At 43.0% G+C, this 21,899-nt stretch overlaps 1 protein-coding gene across 2 annotated transcripts in view; it reads right to left on the reverse strand.

Annotated features, from left to right (window-relative positions):
• The window catches only part of ERI1 (exoribonuclease 1), a 30,367-nt gene that overhangs the window by 5,349 nt on the left and 3,119 nt on the right, over window positions 1-21,899 (reverse strand). The window contains exons 1-5 of one of the 2 annotated variants that reach the window (XM_037896527.2): window positions 16,797-17,114; window positions 15,358-15,533; window positions 4,842-5,049; window positions 2,238-2,321; window positions 524-633 (exon numbers count right to left, since the gene is read on the reverse strand). In XM_037896527.2, coding sequence (XP_037752455.1) covers window positions 524-633; window positions 2,238-2,321; window positions 4,842-5,049; window positions 15,358-15,410 — 455 coding nt within the window. In that variant the 5' untranslated portion in view covers window positions 15,411-15,533; window positions 16,797-17,114. Of the gene's footprint in view, window positions 1-523; window positions 634-2,237; window positions 2,322-4,841; window positions 5,050-15,357; window positions 15,534-16,796; window positions 17,115-21,899 lie in introns of those variants that run through there. The other variant, XM_037896526.2, reaches the window with a different exon arrangement.

The raw sequence follows: 21,899 nt of genomic DNA on the forward strand, positions 1-21,899 counted from the left end.
TGAGTCAAACTCCAGTGTTCTATTCACTAGGCCACTGTTCCTAACATGTAGTATACAGCATTTTCTATTCCTGTTTTCTTGTTAAATATTAGCACATATTACAGGTAATGGTGCTGCAAAGCATAAGATGTATTATGTAACCAACATTAACATTGCTTCTAGAACATCAACTTTCATATTTTCATGACTTTTAATCTAACTACACAACCTCAATACTGCATGTTATATTTTGTATTCATATTTGTTAATTTTATTAAGGATTTGAAAAGTGTATAAAGCTTTCATTTTGGGCTCACATAAGCCAGGAGAATGCTGGAAAATAATTGGTGCCACCTAGTGGATTCAAGCTTTAGTTCCTACTCAATTTCATTTTCAGAACTATAGCCCAAATGAAAAAGTACTCTAGTGTGCTCTTAGGGCCAATGTTATATTCTAATTTTGGCAATACCGGTTACAAAAAGTAGATTGAAATGCATTTGAAAGGTTACTATATAAAATTTGCACCCTGCTTTCCGAGACATACCCATCAGTCAATATGGTATAGCTATACTTGCTTCCCAGCTCTCTCTGTCTCATCCACTCTACAACATTTTGTAGAACCTGAGGAAATGCATCAGCTTTGTCTACGTGGTCCTGAGAATACATAAAAACAGAAGTCAGGTATGTTTTCTAAAAGAAAATGTGTAGTGTAAGACATTACAGTTAAACAGGAACTAACACTACATACTTCCAACAAACTAAAAACATTTAAACAAAAGAGGGGCTCACAAAACCCCTCTGAGGTGGCTACGCATTATCCCAGTTTCAGAGACAAAGAGAGCTTAAGGGCCTGATTTTCACAGGTGGTAAGTACTCACAGATCCAATTACCACCACCTATGGGAGGGTGGGGATGAAAATCAGACCTTAGAGCCCAGATTTTTAAAGATACTGAGGCATTGCTGCACTCACTGTTAAAATGCCTAGTTGATTTAGCAGCCTAAGTCTTTTTTTAAAGTGATTTAGACACTTAGGAACCTATATCCCATTGACAGTCAATTTAGGCTCCTAAATCAGTTAGGCATTGCAACACTGAAAACAACACTGCAATACTTCTAAAAATCTGGACTTAAGTGACTTGCAGTAAGTCAAGCAGTTAGCCAGTGACAGAACTTAAACTAAACCCCAGAAGTCTGGGTCTCCTAGTCCACAACCACTACCACTCATCTTGCAACCATTTAAGATTCTTTGGGCTGGCAGGAAACTGGCAGCTATAGAGGATCCACGTCCAGCCATTAGAGAGGAATTATCACTAATGCACAATCTTAATTGTTGGAAGTAAAAACAGATACCAGAAAACTCCCTTCTCTCAAAAACCAAAACACAGCTATGAGCGCAGCAAGTTTTGATGTTCATCAATGTACACACTCATGAGGTCTGAACACAGAAATCAGAAACAATACCTCAGTCTATACACCAAAGACAGATTGAGCATCTACACTGAGAACAGTCCATAGTAGTTTTAAGCTGGTTTGTAAAGTGGAGAAACTTGGCTCATTACATCGTTCCTGAACTAATCCAAACTAGTCAAAATATGATGAGTTCTTGGCTTTAACATGGCTGTGTAGTCGCAGCACCAGCACTAGGAGAGAGCACTCCCAGCGCTGTGAAAAAAAAACCAACCCACCCCCATGAGGGGTATAGCTACCAGTGCTGGTGCACTGTCTACACTGCCACTTTACAGCGCTGAAACTTGCATCGCTCAGGGGGTGTTTTTTCACACCCCTGAGCGAGAAAGTTTCACCGCTGTAAGGTGGCAGTGTAGACAAGGCCTAAGAAAACTACTAAGGACTTTAAGGTTTTAGGCCTTAAACTGTACTTACTTTAAAAGCTGTATTATTCTTGTAAGTCTCCATTTCCAATTCCCCTAACTATAACTCTTTTAAAAAACAATCTTCAAGCAAAAAGAGCAAAGATTTAATTCTTAACAGTCATGTAATCCTTGGGCTATCTGCATAGGTTTGCATATATTTGGACTTGGAATAAATCTGTGCTTCTCCTCTGAGCTCCCAACTTTGCTGCTTGAAGGACTGATTCAGAAAGAAATTAAGTGGTGAGACAGAGAAGGGAGGGGAAAAAATCAGGAAAGTACCGGTAAGCCCTAAAATCAATCACTGAAACTTAAGTCTAAAAACCTTGACAAAATGTAACCTTTTCATTCATACCTGTATCTGGACTCATAGATATTGAAGATGTTACCTGAGTGATTCCTGTCAGATTGATGCAGAAGTTTGAAAGCTGGGGATTAATCTCTGGTTTCACATACTGTTGAAAGGTATCCTCCTACAAGAGGAGATAAAAAAGTCAAATGTTTTACAGTGACATGGAGAAACATACAATCACAAGTCAGATTTCATAGGATTTTAGCCTTGTGCCTGAAAAGAATGGTTAACTAGCAAACAGCCAGATAATATTCATATTTGAGCCCTCTTTATTAGCCATTGTCCATCATTTTAAGTTTACCAAATAAATGGGACTGCAATAATGCAATTAATAAATGACTACAAAAATTTTGTGATATACTGTTCCAAGGTAAAAGCCATTTATCAAAAATAAAATCCACATAAATATATTTTCTTCCATGCGTCATCTTTGATAGATGACTAGGAGTTGCTTGTTTTCCTTCATCAACTGAAGTTACAGGGAAGCCATGGGCTGCACTCTGATGTGATATGATTTGATTGTTGGATGACCTCTGTTCCTAAAGCTTCCTGATATATCTATCCACTGAGGTGCATATATATGCTGGGTTTCAGCATGTTGCTAACCGCATGATCCTTTCTCTTTTGCACACCATCAAATGGAAGGCCCAAAAGTTAATCTTTGGCTACAACTAACTTCTGTAGGGCCATATGAAGTAGACCACCTTACCAACCCTAGCCAGTTTTGCTGGTGTAGTTATACCAGTTAGCTATACCAAAATACTCTTTAGTGTGGATACAATTCTCTCAGTATAAGAAAGCTCATACCAGTATAACTGAATATATATTTCAGAGTAACAGCAGTGTTAGTCTGTATTTGCAAAAACAAAAGGAGTACTTGTGGCACCTTAGAGACTAACCAATTTATTTGAGCATATGCTCAAATAAATTGGTTAGTCTCTAAGGTGCCACAAGTACTCCTGAATATATATTAGAGTTTTACTGGTAGCTATGTTGTAAAAATAAATAAATAAATAAAATAAATAAATAAAATCATACCTGTAACAACATAGCTATAGCAGCTAAGGTTTTAAGTGTAGTCCAGGCCTTAGAGATTATGCACTGGGGTCCCAACAGGGTAACAAACATTTGCCTTCACTGCAGAGTGAACCTGGGCTCTTATTCAGGTGTTACTCCTTATCCAGAGTCCATCCACACACAAAGACCTCTGACCCAAAATTAATGGTGCTTTCAACCTGAACTGGTTGGTTCATCCTGGGGTACATGCTAAAGATGGAGTGAGGATTTCATTTGGGTTTGTAACCCACCCACTTTGCAGTGAGAATGCAGGCTAAACCATTAAAATGTTGTTAATACTCCAGTGCCTTCCCCAAATTCCACTTGTGTGCCCAAAAGGAAAGAAGTTCTCCCACAATTCACTGGGAAAGAATCAGAGCAGCTCAACTTACTACAGCATAAAGAAAAATGGGACCCCAGTTAGTGCAGCACTAATGAAGGTATAGTGGCTTTGCAGTGTTTGAATGAAGGTGTGGCTTTGCAGTGTTGCTGCTTATACTCAGGCTAAGCTAACCTGGGTGCCGACTATCTGAGTTGACTCTGCAGTGAAGACATAACACTACTGATTAATCTCTGACCAGCACTATAAGAAAGTCAAACTGGAGAAAACTCCATGTTTAGGAACATGCTGCCTATCCTGGAGTTGGTGTAATGAACTGAGCTCAAGGCCGGAAGCCAAGAACTCCTGGCTCCTAAACCTAGCTCTGATTGGCAGTGAGGCCTTCAGCAAGTCCCTTAATCTGTTTTAAGTATCCCTATTTTATAGATGAGGAACTATTAACTAAACTGCATACAATCCTATCAGGTAGCTAAGCGATCACCACTCTGAGGATCTAGACCACCATATACACCACCAGGTATTATTCTAGTTTTGTCTCTCTGAAGATAGAGAAGATCTTAAGGGACGTTGTCAACATGGGAAGATTTTGAGGACTCTACTCTAAATGACAGTTGGTTGAACTGGACAGAGGTATACACAAAGATACAGCAACATCTACTTAAGTCACATTTCTGCCTACAATTTTCAGCATACAATTAAGACCTCGTCCATTTTAGAAAATGTGCAGTGGTGAAACTAGGTTGATATTAAATTGACTTAATTACAAATAGTACAAGTTTTCTAATATAGACTAGCTCCAAGATTACCATAACTGGGTAAAGAAAAAAAAAAGATTAAGGGGAAAAAAAGAAAAAAAATTATTTTATGCATTTGAGAGTACTGTTTCTCCTGTTTCCGTGGACTTTGGAGAAAAACAGACATTTTAAAAATGTGAAACCAAACAAGGGCAGAAGAACCAAGTAGTGAATTTATTACCCAGATATAAAAATGCAAAGTATAATTGTTTAAGGAACATGGTCAGCTTCAAATCTGGTCTTTTTTAAAAAAAATAAAAAATAAAAAATGCAGAAGCAAATATAATTCCTGATGCTCTCTCTTTTAAATAAAGAAAAACTGGCTGTATTTCATGTTAGCTGTGTCCCTTTAAACTCCAAGTTCTGTAACTATTTAAAAACTGATCAGTTCCTACTCTTTGAAGCAATGAGCATACGATGAGCAATGAGGCAAAGCAAGTAGGTCACTTACTATTTCTAGGGTATGAGTATTTAATAAAACAATAGGAAATTCAATTATTTCATGTGTAAATTCAGGCTGATTGTCCTCTTCACAGGTTGCTTCAAAGTCAATAACACAGATGTAATCATAGTAACTGTCTCCATTAGTGGGCTCCTGCATCAGCTTCTGCTTCTTATAGTAGTTCTTCAACCTCTTTTTCAGTACATCTTTCACTCCTCTGTAAAGGAATGAGACAAGGTATTAGAACTCACATTCCAATCCAATTTTGTTCATATTAACTGCTTCATCACTCCAGAAATGAAGCCAAATCTACTTCTTCTGCTTATTCAAAACAGAGTCATAAATGATGCACAAAGTCACTATGCAATCTAGTTTTATCTTCAAAACAGCTATATGATCCTAAAGTAGAATGATTTACTTTTCAGTATTTTGAAAAACCTTAATGCTGTGATCCTGTACCCTTGAAGTCAGTGGCAATTTGGATAATGACAGGTTTCAGAGCAGCAGCCTTGTTAGTCTGTATCCACAAAAAGAACAGGAGGACTCGTGGCACCTCAGAAACTAACCAATTTATTTGAGCATAAGCTTTCATGGGCTACAGCTCACCTCATCGGATGCATAGAATGGAACATATAGTAAGAAGATATATATACACATACAGATAACTTGGAAGTTACCATACAAACTGTAAGAGGCTCATTAGTTAAGATGAGCTATTATCAGCAGGAGAAAAAAAAACTTTTGTAGTGATAATCAAGATGGCCCATCTAGACAGTTGACAAGAAGGTGTGAGGATACTTAACACGGGGAAACAGATTCAATATGTGTAATGACCCAGCCAATCCCAGTCTCTATTCAAACCCAAGTTAGTGGTATCTAGTTTGCATATTAATTCAAGCTCAGCAGTTTCTCCTTGGAGTCTGTTTTTGAAGCTTTTCTGTTGCTGATAATAGCTTATCTTAACTCTCACAGTTTGTATGGTAACTTCCAAGTTATCTGTATGTGTATATATATCTTCTTACTATATGTTCCATTCTATGCATCCGATGAAGTGAGCTGTAGCCCACAAAAGCTTATGCTCTAATAAATTTGTTAGTCTCTAAGGTGCCAAAAGTCCTCCTGTTCTTTTTAATTTGGATAATGTTTATAATGGCAGAAGGTTAAAAACTGGAGAGAGCTTTTATTTTCTAATAAAATTATTTTTAAAACCCTTGTACGGGGAGTTGCTAGCTGAGAACTGCCATCTTACAAATCAAGAGGTCAACAGCCCTGTAGGCAACGCATATGTGGTCTTGCTGTTGCACCACAAACACTGTGGCTGCTACGTGTCCGAGCAGTTGCAGACCTGTATAGGCCAGTGTTTGGGGGCTGACTCTGGCCTCTGAGATATGGTTTATCAGTGTTGTGAATCTGTGCTGTGGTAGGGATGCTTTGGCCTCTATGGTGCTGAGATGTGCCCCAATGAAGTCCAGCTGCTGAACAGGGATTAGGGTAGATTTTCTTTTATTTTTCTGTAGCCCTAGATCCCTGAATAGGGTGATCGTTGTCTGGACTGTGTCCAGTGCTTCTTGCCAAGTTGGGCCTTTGAGAAGCCAATGGTCCAGGTATGGGAAGAGCAATATCCCTTGTTTGCGTAGATATGCTGCTACTACCAGTACGGTTTTGAAGAAAAGCCTTGGTGCAGCGGCTAGGCTGAATGGTAGTGCTCTGTACTGGACGTGTTCTTGTCCTACTGTGAACCGCAGGTATCCTCTGTGAGCGGGGTGTATTCTCTGTGAGCTGGCTGTATTTTAAAGAATCCTTATTGAGGTTACAGGGACAAACCATCCCGATGTGTAGAAAGAATAGTAAATATGGCAGGCGACCGGCTTGGCATAACAGTGAAATCCTTGCTGATCTTAAATACAAAAAAGAAGCTGACAAGAAGTGGAAGATTGGACAAGTGACCAGAGATGAGTATAAAAATATTGCTCGGGCATGCAGGAGTGAAATCAGGAAGGCCAAATCACACCTGGAGTTTCATCTAGCAAGAGATGTTAAGAGTAACAAGAAGGGTTTCTTCAGGTATGTTAGCAACAAGAAGAAAGTCAAGGAAAGTGTGGGCCCCTTACTGAATGAGGGAGGCAACCTAGTGACAGAGGATGTGGAAAAAGCTAATGTGCTCAATGCTTTTTTTGCCTCTGTCTTCACGAACAAGGTCAGCTCCCAGACTACTGCACTGGGCAGCACAGCATGGGGAGGAGGTGACCAGCCCTCCGTGGACAAAGAAGTGGTTCGGGACTATTTAGAAAAGCTGGACGTGCACAAGTCCATGGGGCCGGATGTGTTGCATCCGAGAGAGCTAAAGGAGTTGGCAGATGTGATTGCAGAGCCATTGGCCATTATCTTTGAAAACTCATGGCGATCCGGGGAAGTCCCGGACGACTGGAAAAAGGCTAATGTAGTGCCCATCTTTAAAAAAGGGAAGAAGGAGGATCCTGGGAACTACAGGCCAGTCAGCCTCACCTCAGTCCCTGGAAAAATCATGGAGCAGGTCCTCAAGGAATCAATTCTGTAGCACTTAGAGGAGAGGAAAGTGATCAGGAACAGTCAGCATGGATTCACCAAGGGCAAGTCATGCCTGACTAATCTAATTGCCTTCTATGACGAGATAACTGGCTCTGTGGATGAAGGGAAAGCAGTGGACGTGTTGTTCCTTGACTTTAGCAAAGCTTTTGACACAGTCTCCCACAGTATTCTTGCCAGCAAGTTAAAGAAGTATGGGCTGGATGAATGGACTATAAGGTGGATAGAAAACTGGCTACATTGTCGGGCTCAACGGGTAGTGATCAATGGCTCCATGTCTAGTTTGGCAGCTGGTATCAAGTGGAGTGCCCCAAGGGTCGGTCCTCGGGCCGGTTTTGTTCAATATCTTCATAAATGATCTGGAGGATAGTGTGGATTGCACCCTCAGCAAGTTTACAGATGACACTAAACTGGGAGGAGAGGTAAATACGCTGGAGGGTAGGGACAGGATACAGAGGGCCCTAGACAAATTGGAGGATTGGGCCAAAAGAAATCTGAGGAAGTTCAACAAGGACAAGTGCAGAGTCCTGCACTTAGGACAGAAGAATCCCATGCACCGCTACAGACTAGGGACCGAATGGCTCGGCAGCAGTTCTGCAGAAAAGGACTGAGGGGTTACAGTGGACAAGAAGCTGGATATGAGTCAACAGTGTGCCCTTGTTGCCAAGAAGGCCAATGGCATTTTGGGATGTATAAGTAGGGGCATTGCCAGCAGATCGAGGGACGTGATCGTTCCCCTCTATTCGACACTGGTGAGGCCTCATCTGGAGTACTGTGTCCAGTTTTGGGCCCCACACTACAAGAAGGATGTGGAAAAATTGGAAAGAGTCCAGCGGAGGGCAACAAAAATGATTAGGGGACTGGAACACATGACTTATGAGGAGAGGCTGAGGGAACTGGGGATGTTTAGTCTACGGAAAAGAAGAATGAGGGGGGATTTGATAGCTGCTTTCAACTACCTGAAAGGGGGTTCCAAAGAGGATGGATCTAGACTGTTCTCAGTGGTAGCAGATGACAGAACAAGGAGTAATGGTCTCAAGTTGCAGTGGGGGAGATTTAGGTTGGATATTAGGAAAAACTTTTTCACTAGGAGGGTGGTGAAACACTGGAATGCGTTACCTAGGGAGGTGGTGGAATCTCCTTCCTTAGAAGTTTTTAAGGTCAGGCTTGACAAAGCCCTGGCTGGGATGATTTAATTGGGGATCGGTCCTGCTTTGAGCAGGGGGTTGGACTAGATGACCTCCTGAGGTCCCTTCCAACCCTGATAGTCTATGATTCTATAGTAATATGAAAATAAGCATCTTGGAGGTCGAGGGCTGAAAACCAGTCCCCCTTTTGCAGTGCTGGAAGTATCGTACTCAGTATGACTATCTTGAACTTTTGAGTTCGTACAAACTTGTTGAGCTTCCTGAGGTCCAGCATAGGTCTCCATCCCCTATTCTTCTTCTGGGTCAAGAAGTAGTGGGAGTAAAACCCCTTCCCCCCGTATTGCGAAGGCACACGTTATACGGCACCTAGTAGTAGAAGATGATCAACTTCTTGTCTGAACAGATGCTTGTGAGAAGGGTCCCTGAAGATGGACAGGGATGGGGGTAGGGTAGGTGGGCGGGAGGTAAAAGGGATCATAGAATCATAGAATACCAGGGTTGGAAGGGACCTCAGGAGATCATCTAGTCCAACCCCCTGCTCAAAGTAGGACCAATCCCCCATTTTTGCCCCAGATCCCTAAATGGCCCCCTCAAGGATTGAACTCACAACCCTGGGTTTAGCAGGCCGATGCTCAAACCACTGAGCTATCCCGTCCCCAAATGGATGGTATAGCCTGACTGTACAATCTCTAACACCCATTAGTCCGTAGTTATTGACGCACAGATATGATAGAATGGGCGAAGGTGATGAACAAAGCATGGGGACAGATTGGGTGAAGGAGGTTGTTCAGACCCTAGACAAAAACTTCAAAATTGTTGTTTGGGTGCAGCCGTTTGAGATGTCAAGGGTTGAGACTGAGGTGGTCTCTGTCGCTGCCAACGTTATAATCTTTGGTTCTCATACTGCCTCTGTTGCTGTCGATTGGATGAGGAATCTCTGATCCTCTGATAAGGCTGGTAACGTCTTCTCTTTGCAGGTGGAGTGTAGATCCCCAAAGTGTGAAGAGTGGCTCTAGAATCTTTCATCAAGTGGAGCACCTTATCCGTCTTGGTTTAAAATAGTTTCTCTCGGTCGAAAAGTAGGTCTTTGGCTTTGGTTTGGAGTTCTTCAGGTATGCCAAAGGATTGTAACCAGGGTGCTTGCTGCATAACCATGGCTGTGGCCATGGTTATAGCTGTTGTATCTGCTACGTCCCAGGATGCTTGGTGGGCTGTTCAAGCAACAAGTTGGCTCTCATTTAGAATAGCCTTAAAATGTGTTTGTTTCTCTTCTGGAAGCTCCTCAGTGAAAGAGCTCATCATATTTATCATAACCATATTTAGCTAATAAAGCAGACTAGTTGGTGACTCTGAATTGTAAAAACAACAAGGAGTCCTTGTGGCACCTTAGAGAAATTTATTTGCTTACTGTATTTTTCACTCCATGCATGTGATGAAGTGGGTTTTAGCCCACGAAAGCTTATGCTCAAATAAATTTGTTAGTCTCTAGGGTGCCACAAGGTGACTCCTCATTGTTTTTGCTGATACAGACTAACACGGCTACCGCTCTGAAATCTAAATTGTAGCGTCACCAAGGAGTAAACTTTTTGTCCGAAGAGGTCGATCCTTGTGTGTTCCTTGTCCTGTGGGGTCGATCTAAACCTGTGATCACCAACCAGTCGATCGCACTCGACTGGTAGATCTTAGAGGATCTCCCAGTTGATCGTGATCTCTGGCAGTGTAGTGTGGCTGCTGCTAAGGCAGACTCCCTGCCTACTCCGGCCCCACACTGCTCCCAAAAGTGGCCAGCACCACCCCGCGTCTGGGGTTCTCCCTCCACATGCCGCTCCTGCCTGCAAGCACGGCCCCCGCAGTTCCCATTGGCTGGGAGAGCTGCAGGGGCAGTGCTTGCAGAGAGGGGTAGTGCACAGAGCCACGTCCCCCAGGTGCGCGTTGGCCCCTTCCGGGAGCGGTGTGGGGCCAGGGTAAGCAGGGAGCCTGCCTTGGCCTCGCTGCGCCCACCACCAACCAGGAGCCGCCAGAGGTAAGTGCTGCCTGGCAGAAGGCCGCACCCCAACCTCCATCCTTGAGCCCTCTCCCGGAGCCAGCATCCCAAACCCTCTCCTGCACCCCAAACCCCACCCTGAGCCCCCTCCCAGAGCCAGCATCCCAAACCCCCTCCTGCACCCCAAACCCCCTCCTGAACCCCAAGTCCTTGCCCTGAGCCCCCTCCCAGAGGCAGTACCCCATGCCCCCTTTTGCACCCTGAACCCCCTCCTGCACCCCAAGCCCCACCCCTGCAACCCCTCCCAGAGCCAGCACCCTGCCCCCCATCCCTCTCCCAGAGCCAGCACCCCATACCCCCTCCTGCACCCCAACACCCTGCCCCAGCCCTGACCCTCCTCCCAGAGCCAGCACCCTATACCCCCTTCTGCACCCTAACACTGTGCTCCAGCCCGGAGCCCCCTCCTGCACCCAAACTCCCTCCTAGAGCTTGCACCCCTCACCCCCTCCTCCACCCCAGCCCCCTGCCCCAGGCTCAGCCCAGAGCCCCCTCCCACACTGTGAACCCCTCGGCCCCAACCAAGAGCCCGCACCTGCTCCCGAACCCCAACCCCTTGCCCCAGCCTGGTGAAAGTGAGTAAGGGTGGGGGAGAGTGAGCGACCAAGGTGGGCGGGGGGGGGAGATGGAGGGTGCGGGGCTTTGGGGAAGGGGCGGGTTAGATCTTGGGTTGCCCTTAGATTCAAAAAGTGATCTTGGGCGTAAAAAGGTTGGAGACCACTGACCTAAACCGTTGTTGTTTTCCGCGTTGATTAGCGGCGTCGACCACAAAGGAATTAGGAGGCCAGTTGGAGAAGAGGAAGTGTACCCCTCTGGCGGGGACGTAGTACAGGGAATCTCAGACTTACAAAACAATTCGTTCCTCAGAATTGTGTTGTAAGTTGAAACGTAAATCGAAACTGCTTTTCCCATAGGAATCAATGGTTTTAAAGGGGGGACTGGTTCCTGAACCAAGGCTTGATGCACTATTTTCACCACAATAACCCAAACAAGTGTACTAAATGAATTATAGATGACTAATCACATATGCTTTGACTTTCCAGAACTTTTTGAAGGGCTCTTGGCTGGGGGCTTCTCTGAAGCCTGGGCTGCAGGTTTCTCTGGAGTCTTCTTGCAGTCTTAAAGTGTCCAAGGAAGTTTGGACAGATGTTCTCCTCCTCTCCTTGTAAATTTCTCTGTAGCAGCTGTACGTGTTGGATATGCCCCTATTCACAGATGCAATGTGTTCAATGTTGGGAGACAGGCTGGGCAGACAGCCAGGGAGGCAGGCAACAAGGCAGGCAGCTGCTCAGAATGCCAGCAACATACTATGCAGAACCGGGCTTGCTTTTTACCGAGTTGCTTGTAAATAACTTTGTGGTCGTGTTATAATGAATGGAGCTGGAAGGGGGTCCCTTGCAGTCTCTTGTTTGATTGGCTTCCACGGCCAGGCTAGCTTGTTGCCAGGTAGCCTTGCCGCTTGTTTTTGACTGGCTGAGCCCGGGGACGTGAGCCAATCAGAAGGCCTGAACAGTAAAATCAGTGATTGGCTGAGGCTCAGCATGTGATGTGTGCTGTTCTCCCTGCCCATTGTAGATGAAACAAGTGTGGTAGGTGGTTAGGTGGTCTGTAGTAGATCCCTACCAGGACATCACCCTTGTTTCTTACCCCTTTTATCCTTACACAGAGGCATTCAACAAGTCTGTCTCCTATTTCCATCTTAACCTCAGTCCAAGTATATACATTTTTAATATATAAGGCAACAGCTCCTCCCTTTTTTCCCCTGCCAGTCCTTCCTGAGCAAACTGTACCCTTCTATACCAATATTCCAGTCATGCATATTATCCCACCAGGTCTCTGCAATGCCAACTATGTCATAGTTGTGCTGATTTACGAACAGTTTGAGTTCTTCCTGCTTATTCCCCATACTTCTAGCATTAGTGTACAGACATCTAAAATACTGATTTGATTTCCTCCCTCCCGCCCCATTCTGTCTTGTCTCTCCTTTATCCCTGCTATAACAGCCCATGCTTCCCCCCAAATTCCAAACCTTCCCCTAGGTTTCCATGTTCTTGACTTACCTGTGGGCTTTGGTCACCTGACCCTTCTAACCAAGTTTAAAGCCCACCTCACTAGGTTAGCCAGTCTTTTTACTTTAGACTCATATGTCCTTTTCTTTATACCAAAGACCTTATTGATTTTTTAAAGTTGTATATATTCTTCTGTTTATTGTTCTGTGTACTTCCCTGGTCATCCACACTGATGGGGTAAGAGAAGCCACTGTCACTGACAAATGCCTCTAGTGCATTTCTCAAAATTAAAAAAAAATATATTTGTTTTGTTTCCCGAAACTTCAACTACTCCGATGAAGTGAGCTGTAGGTCACGAAAGCTTATGCTCAGATAAATTGGTTAGTCTCTAAGGTGCCACAAGTACTCCTTTTCTTTTTGCATCAACAGATTGTTCTGACTGTAGAATCTTTGTTGGTGATGCATAAGCCAGAAAAAAAAACCAGCTTGACTTTTAAATTCCACGTTAGTTTTGCAGAGCTGGCAGTTAGGAAAGAAATAAAAGACTACAGCTGTGCGCTAGAAGCCACTGAGACCCAATGATACCACTTTCAGAAAACCACTTTTCAGAGTAGTTACTTCAGTACGGATCTTCAGAGTCAAAAATTCTGCAGTGAATTTAAAAGACCCCTGAAATTGAAAGAATATATTGGAAATGCTGACACACCCTGCCACCAGTTATGTCAAATAATGCATCACTGGTTCCACATAAACAGAGATTTAAAGATAATGTGCAAAAGAAAATAATTAGTCTTGTGCTTTCTTTTTTCTTTTTTTTGATTGTTTACAATGTTTTTCCTCCTGCTTTTTTCTTTTTAAGTTAGGAATTCAGATCTTATCTTAGCCGGAAGACTCTACAGTGTCTGAAGAACTTATCACTTAATTAGAAAAGGAGTACTAGTGGCACCTTAGAGACTAACCAATTTATCTGAGCATAAGCTTTCGTGAGCTACACTCATTTCATCGGATGCATTCAGTGGAAAATACCTTCTTATGCTCAAATAAATTGGTTAGTCTCTAAGGTGCCACTAGTACTCCTTTTCTTTTTGCAAATACAGACTAACACGGCTACTACTCTGAAACCTGTAATTAAGTGATGAAATTACAAGAGTCAAGAGAGTTAAAGTTCACTATTTCAGAAGGAAAGGGATTTTTTTAGTCAGACTTTAAAATTTGGGTTTTTTTCATTAACACCTTTTAACGTGAATGACTAATTACTATTTGGATAATGGAATTCTTTAATTTTTTTTTTTTAAGATTCAGTACCTTCACCCCTTTAATTACAGTGCTAGATCTCACAGTAAATATCACTGAAATCACCTGGAGGTCCTCCAGCAAAATCAGGAAAGACAAACTTTACATTCCATGTATTTCAAAAAGTAGTAAGCAAGCAGAAAACAACCCTTTAAAAAATCCTTTCAACCCTTTGTCATAAAGAAAAAAATTCAATTTAAAAAAATTTCCTTTACAAGTGATCTTTAAAATAGAAAAGCAATAAAATTAATAACACTGTCATTAACATTTTTCAGTTTTCCTGCCTTCCAAATTAAGCATACTTTATGTTTTGTACTTTTCAAGAGCCTCAAAGATCCTCTTTATGGAGCGCAATTTAAAAGATAATATCCAGGCAATATCTGTTGGCAGCAGCAGAAGCAAGTAGGTGCAGTAGCACCATTAGGGAGAGAGAGGTAGGAGAGACCTCCTCACTCCAAGGTCCATGGGCCCTAACCATGTAAGACTGGGGAACAAAAACTGTTGAGAGAGAGCCACCCAGCAACACAGCCAACAGGAGCAGAGAAAAGCAGCAGCAGCTGGGACTTTTGGACAGTAATGATTTTTTCAGAGTCTGGTTGCTTTTTTCACTTTTTACTCTAAACTTTCTCTCTCTTCAGCCTCACTCCACCTGTCTTCTGTGTTCCCCTATCACCTGTCCCTTTCACGCTTTGTTTAACTAATTCCCTTCCAGCACAGCCTCATTTAAAAAAAACAAACAAAAAACCAAACACCCTCCCCCCCCCCCCCCATACACACAGCACAGAACCAACAGGATGCCAGCAAAACATCACACTGTTCACTTGATTGTATGTTATATACCCTCCCTGCAACATTTCATCTTCTCTATTTAGATTATAATCTCTTCGTGGCAGGGGCTGTTTCTTAATCTGTGTTTGTTCAATGCCTAGTACAATGGGGCCTTATTATGATTGGGATCCCTAGGTAGTATTACAATATAAATAATAAGTACATTTAAATTAGTTTTTCTAAATGCTGAATGTTTTGAAAGATTATTTTAGAATCCTTAAAATTACTACAGTTCTTTTTCTTTGAAAAGATGACAGAAAACATATCTTAAGAACCTTATAATTTACATGATCTTTCTATCTAATTTATGAATAAACATCACTGATTAGGACAGCACTGTTATGGGAACAAGAGTTATTCAGAAAAATGTGCTATACCTGCCGGCTTTACACAACTATGTGTAGATCTCACCAAGAGTCTCTTTTTTTAAAAAATGCTGTCTGATAATAGAGGTTACATTTACCACTTAGATACTATGGAGATGGGATTATAGAAAATCTTAAGATAAATATTTTTAAAATTAATATTCAGATTATAGAAGACTTTCCCTACTTTACTACAGCAATTTTACAAATGGAACCAAGAAAATGCCATGGCAGTCATTCTCAGAAATGATTAACAGGCTTATAACTAAATCTTACCTGGTTTCAAGTTTGAATTCTGCAAGTTTAGCTCTGAGCTCATCTCTACTCATTCTATTAATGTAACCATTGGTCACAGCAATTTCTTTATACACTGGGTCACTGTAATCACTTGAACTGGAAGTGCAATGTTGTCCATTATTTTCTTCGCCATCAAGTCTACAACGCTGCTTGCCCTAGAAGAAAAAGTCTGCAATTAGTTTAAAAAAGCTAAAATGGAAATTAAGTAATTACAACTGTCACATACCTCCATCACCAAAACTCAATGTAGCCTCATGCAATTTTCCTCACAGATAGTATGTATTGGTTTATATAGCTAAAAATACATCAATATGCCAACTACTGTATCAGTTTTGAAAGGCCATCCTGTCTCCTTTCCATCATATATCTTTGCAATATACAGATGGTAGAAAAAAGAAGAGACTGGGATTTAAAATTGTTTTTTGGTATGACATAGGGATGTAAAATATTAAATGTTAAACAGTAAGCATTAGACTTACCATTAACCCACCCTAACCGTTAACCCCCAGACCGACTGGAACAGCCCCAGCCCCAGCCCCAGCCGGGCAGGCGGGCGGGCCAAAGCAGTCTCAGGCCCTCTCCCTTGAATCGATTAACCAGTTCAACGATATAATTTTAATCCTTTAAACAGTTAACTTTTTTAACGATATTTACATCCCTAGTATGACATACCAATGGGGAAAGAAAGTGGGAGCAGACATCTGTCACACTTAAGCATAATGAAAGTGCCAGAAATGTGAGCTGTCAAAGGCTTAGCTGGATGAGGGAAAATATAAGAGTTTCTATACTAGTTTTGACCAAGATTTACACATTTGCCAGCAATAGTGTATAAAGTCAATACGACAACTAAGTTTTATAGTCATTCTGTTCAGGAAAGGAGCTGCAAAATCACATTGAGTTCTACCACAACTCACTTTAAATCACTGTATCTAGGTGGTCATCTATACTAAAGGCTATTTCACCCCAGAAACTATTCTGCATTTTTGTACACATGATGCATTGTAACCTTTTCTGAAGTTTTCTCTGATTGTCAAGTTTGAAAGAATCTACAAGCTGCCAACACTCCTCATTTCTACAGATGGTTCTTCCAGCTCAAGCACATGGACAGAGTAATATTTAAGCTTGCCATCCTATTTTCTATGCCATTCTAGAGAGGATATCAATCATCAGAGCTGTCAGACAGGCCAGCATCTTGCACTGGCACTTAATTCATGTTACTAAGTGTTTTGATTCCCGCTGCAGGTGAAGTGTACACCCTTGGTGCATTAGCTCAGATCACATTTCTCTTTGAGGCTTTGCAGAGTTTTGATGTGAAGGATGCGTCCTTCCATATTATAATCCACCCAGCTCATCAGAAATACATCACATTGTGCAAGAGACTAACACCAACAGCAATGGATTCTGCCATTTGAACTCACCGCACCCCAAAAGTATTCATGAAGTTTCTGGCAGAAGTGTCAGCCCACTCGAGAAGACCTGATATTTATGTGTGGATATCCATATTTCACTGACTGGTTAATCAGAGATTATTTATCCCAAAAGATGAAATATGCTTTCAGGACAGCATCAGGACTTTCCCATCATTGGGCATAAGACAAACTTGAAAAGTTCATTTTCATCACTGTGTAAGCAGTGGAGTTTATGGAGCAGTCCTGGATTACAAATCTTCTAAAGCTATCTTCCAAAGGGCAGACTCCAGACCACGCTCAAAACGATCCTTGAGTTTCAGGTAAAACCATGAGACAACTCTCTGATTTTACTTTGGACTGTTAGCATTCATGCACATAACGTTACTGCTCTAGTAAAAAATGGCTAAGATCACTGCAAACTTGGCCAAGAACAGTTCATCAGCCGCAACTCAATTGCATGGATCTCCATACACCCTGCAAGCTGTGCTCTCCTATTGAGAAACATTGTCTAAACCAGAACATGTTTTCAAAGGCATCCACTTCACTCCAACTCCATCATCTCCTGTGGATAAAAGACACTTCAGGAATAGGCTGGGGAATTCACCTAGGTCAGTTCACAGCCCAAATCCCTGGGACAGTATGGATAGCACTTGAGAAATACACAATAAAAACATTATAAAAATGACAATCACTGACTGATTTCTTTATGTAAAATATGAAATTGTTTCTAAATAGTTAGGTGACTGCTCTTCAATGAAAACTAGTGGCCTGCCAAGTACTGGGGTTAACAGGAAAGACATTTTAAATAACACAGAACCAAAGTTTGAATACATTTTACAAAAGGTAAATCAATCGTATAGAAATGAAAGCATAAAATGTTTTAGCTGAAAGAATGTGCCAGGCTTAGGGCCTGTTGAAAAAAACAGGGGGGCTGGATAAAAAAATAAAATATTTACTGCAGAATACTCAGCCCAAAACACATTAGTAACTACTCTATCGGATAAACTGCAGGATTTGGGACCACTGTTTTGGAACAATATCCATATTTTCTTGGGTTTTTTTTTTTTTAAATATACATGCAGGTCTCTGCCTTAGCAAAGACTGTCACTAATCACACAGCACTTATGTAAAGAATTTTTTTTTTATTTTAATACATTCTCGTCATCAACTTCCTTCAAAAAGCAAGACTAGCCTAATTTAACAAGTATCTGAGGGAATGGACGTTGACCTATATAAAAAGAAAGACTAGTTACAATAATACGTATTTTTAAGAGTTTTGGAAAGGATATAAAACATTGTGCTTCGGACTTAAACTGATCTCTAACTACTAGTGATCAGGAGGTGACTTCCCTGGGAGGCAGATGATCCGACTGAAGCATTTGATCGTGGGACATTGCCAGAAACAGGATATTTCACTATTTAGACCACAGGCCTGATTCAACTTGGCAATTCCCAAGTTTCCTAACTGCAGTGACAAGAAACAATGGCTGTAGGCTTAATATTTTGGCGAGCAATTCTATCAGCATGAACTCATGGACAGCTAGTTGTCCTACTCCTCTCATCATGGTATCACAGTCCAGCTGCAGACTGTGCCGTCTGAGACACTTTTTCCAGTTCCCCAAGTACACCACTTAACCCAACCACTCTCCAATAGGTCTCTTGGGTTACACCTCCCATATTGCCAACTACGTCACATAGCAGGCCAACTAGACTTGGACCCTGACAAAAGTTCTCCTCCAGGGGCCTGTAGCCAGTAACAATATGCAGTGACACAGGAGCATTTTCTCCAAAACAAAATATGATACATTTTGCTCAAACAGTGCACAGATCTTAGAGAATCTGTTATTTTTAACCTACAGTACCTACAAGGACATTGTATTACTTATGGCTTTCCCCATGAGCCCCTAGGTAGACATGATTTAGCCTCAGTGGCCCCTCCCCACTCTCTCTGGGCACCAAGTTACAGCTTTGCTTGTCAGCTCACGGCCTGCTCCCACCCCATCAACACCTGTTAACAGAGCAGCCCTCCCATCAGACTTAAGGCTGAGGGGTCCCTGTTTACAGCTATAAAGCTGGCTATTGTATATGAGATGTTCTTTGTCTTGGTTACTGTTTTACCCTTCTTATTTTATTTCTTTAACAACTCTTTCTGATATAATTTCACATTCATGAAGGGTGATAATCCCAGGTACAATGAAGATCATACGTAATATATGGGCTTCTGCAATACTCACTGCCTGCAAGTCCAATCCCACACACACGTACTTTTTAGTTTGGTAAAATGAAATCAGTGGGATTTTCACATTATCTGGCTCCTACATGTGAGGGTCACAGCCTAGCTAGCAGACTGCCATTGAGCAGCCTATCTGGGGAGAGAAGTAGGTTTTCCTTCACACACTGGCTCTCCAAGATCCACAGATGACAGATCAACCTGACTTCCTCATCCATGTCTCTATCCAGAGTCCCAAGCACTGACATCTCCCCTAAAGGTTGATCTTTTCTTTAAAAAAAGTGTTAAATCCTGTCTTTGCCAGTGGTTAAAAGCCAATAGTTGAAACAGTGATACTCAGACCCCAGTGGTTCAGGAGCCAAATTAGCAATCAGCGTTATCCAAAAGAGCCACAGTAGTGTGAATTCATTGTTTCATTTGCTATTTATATTATATATACTATTCTCACAGCAAAATGACCAAGTATTATTATTTTATCAACTACAATTGGTTAACAAAAAGGAAAAGCATCCTAACTTAGATTGGTTAATAATTAAATCACATTGTTTTAACATCATGTGCTGCAAAGAACTGCAAGAGATACATTAAAGAGCCACTTGCAGTTCACAAGCCTCACCCTGAGCATCACTGGGTTAAAACATGTGAGCAAATGAGTTTTTAAAAGCCAGAGAAGTGGCTTAACACTGTAAGGGAATGGCTACACTTGCGGATGTAGAGTGTGTTGTGTTAACCCTGCCTCCGGAGAGCACAGTAGGGAAAGCGCTGCCGTCTGTCCACAGACAGGAACAAGCGCACTGGCGTGGCCACATTTGCTGCACTTGCAGCGGCATTGGGAGCAATGCATTATTGGCAGCTCTCCCACGGAGCACCTCTTCCCATTCTGGCGCTGTGGCTTATGGGAAGGGGGCAGAGGGTGCAAGGCATTCCGGGTCCTGTCCCAATGCCCCATGATGCATAGGTTCGCATCCCAGCAATCCCTGTGCTTCCGCCCACATTTGGCACCATCTTCCAACGTTTTTTGTACTGCGCGCTCTGTCTTCCCTTTAGGTCTGCGGGAATAGAGCCCGAACTCCTGAGTAGTATGCTGACGAGTCTCGCCAGCACATCACGTTTGGCAGTCGAATGATTCCTTATGATCCAAAGTGACAGTGAGGGCTCTGACAATGATATCGACTCGAGTAACGCATATGACACGAGTTTGCTTGTGGCATTCACAGACATGCTCACCACCGTGGAATGCTGCTTTTGGGCTCAGGAAACAAGCACTGAGTGGTGGGATCACATCGTCATGCAAGTTTGGGATGATGAGCAGTGGCTGCAAAACTTTCGGATGAGAAAAGCCACTTTCATGGGACTGTGTGAGGAGCTCACCCCCACCCTGCGGCGCAAGGACACGAGATTGAGAGCTGCCCACAGGGTGGAGAAGTGGGTGGCTATTGCAATCTGGAAGTTGGCAACTCCAGACAGCTACGGATCGGCTGCTAACCAGTTTGGAGTGGGGAAGTCGACTGTTGGAATCGTGTTGATGCAAGTTTGCAGGGCCATTAATCGCATCCTGCTCAGAAGAACCATGACTCCGGGTAACGTGCATGACACTGTGGATGGCTTTGCACAAATGTGTTTCCCTAACTGCGGAGGGGCGATAGATGGCACACATATTCCGATTCTGGCACCACCCACCTAGCCTCCGAGTACGTTAATCGGAAGGGGTATTTCTCTGTGGTTCTCCAGGCGGTTGTGGATCACCGTGGGCGTTTCATGGACATTAATGCAATCTGGTCCAGAAAGGTGCATGACGCACACATCTTTTGGAACTTTGCCTCTTCAGGAAGCTGCAAGCCGGGACTTTTTTCCCAGATCACCGTAGGGGAAGTCGAAATGCCCATTGTGATCCTTTGAGACCCAGCTTGTCCTTTAATGCCGGGGCTCATAAAACCCTATACAGGGAGCCTTGACAGCAGCAAGGAGCGGTTCAGCAACAGGCTGAGCCAGTGCAGAATGATTGTGGAGTGTGCTTTTGGCCGTTTAAAGGGCCGCTAGTGCTCTTTGTATGGGAAGCTGGACCTGGCCGATGACAGCATCCCCGCAGTTATATCCAGCTGCTGTACCCTCCATAACATTTGTGACGGGAAGGGTGAACAATTCACTCAGGCATGGAACTCAAAAGTTCAACACCTGAAGGCTGAATTTGAACAGCCAGAGAGGAGCTGCAAGGATTAGGGATGCCTTGAGGGAGCAATTTGAGGCTGAAAGCCACCAATAATGTCTGGTGCCCTGCACGGGAGTGAAGTGCAGTGGTTCCAATGTTAGTAGGAATCTGTGTTTGCTATGTATGATACACTGACCTGCAGGGCCTGTTGCTTTCCTTGGCTAAAGTATCTTTTAGTTAATGCAATAATAAAGAATGTTTTCAAAGCCAAAAAATTCATTTATTGAAAAGAAACACAACAGCTCGGGAAACAGAAAGGGCAAGGGGGTGGGGTGGGGTGTGGAACAGTACAATCCCAGATTTGCGTATGTCCTGTTATCATACTCAGCCTTCCTGTCTGGAGTGCTGTGCAATGAGTGCTACACTTCAGGATGGCTATACTGCATGGTGATGGGAGTTGAGTGCAGAGAGTAAGGGTCGTAGTTTTCAGGGCTGGGTGGTGAAGCTACAGGTGTTGGAGGCAGCTGGTGGTGGTAAGAACCCGGATGTTGGGGAAAGTGGGTTGGAGGTGACATGGGGGCACAAGGGAAAGGGTTTTGGGACAAGGGCTGCAGGAGGGGGGTCAGGCACGGTAGTGTTCCGCCTGCATGGCTACGAGCACCTGGATCTAGTCCGCTTGGCGCTCTATTACGCTTATCAGTCGATCTGTGCTTTGCTGCTGGAGCACCGCGCT

The sequence above is a fragment of the Chelonia mydas genome, chromosome 4 (assembly GCF_015237465.2).
Source record: "Chelonia mydas isolate rCheMyd1 chromosome 4, rCheMyd1.pri.v2, whole genome shotgun sequence".
Taxonomy (NCBI): Eukaryota; Metazoa; Chordata; order Testudines; family Cheloniidae; genus Chelonia; species Chelonia mydas.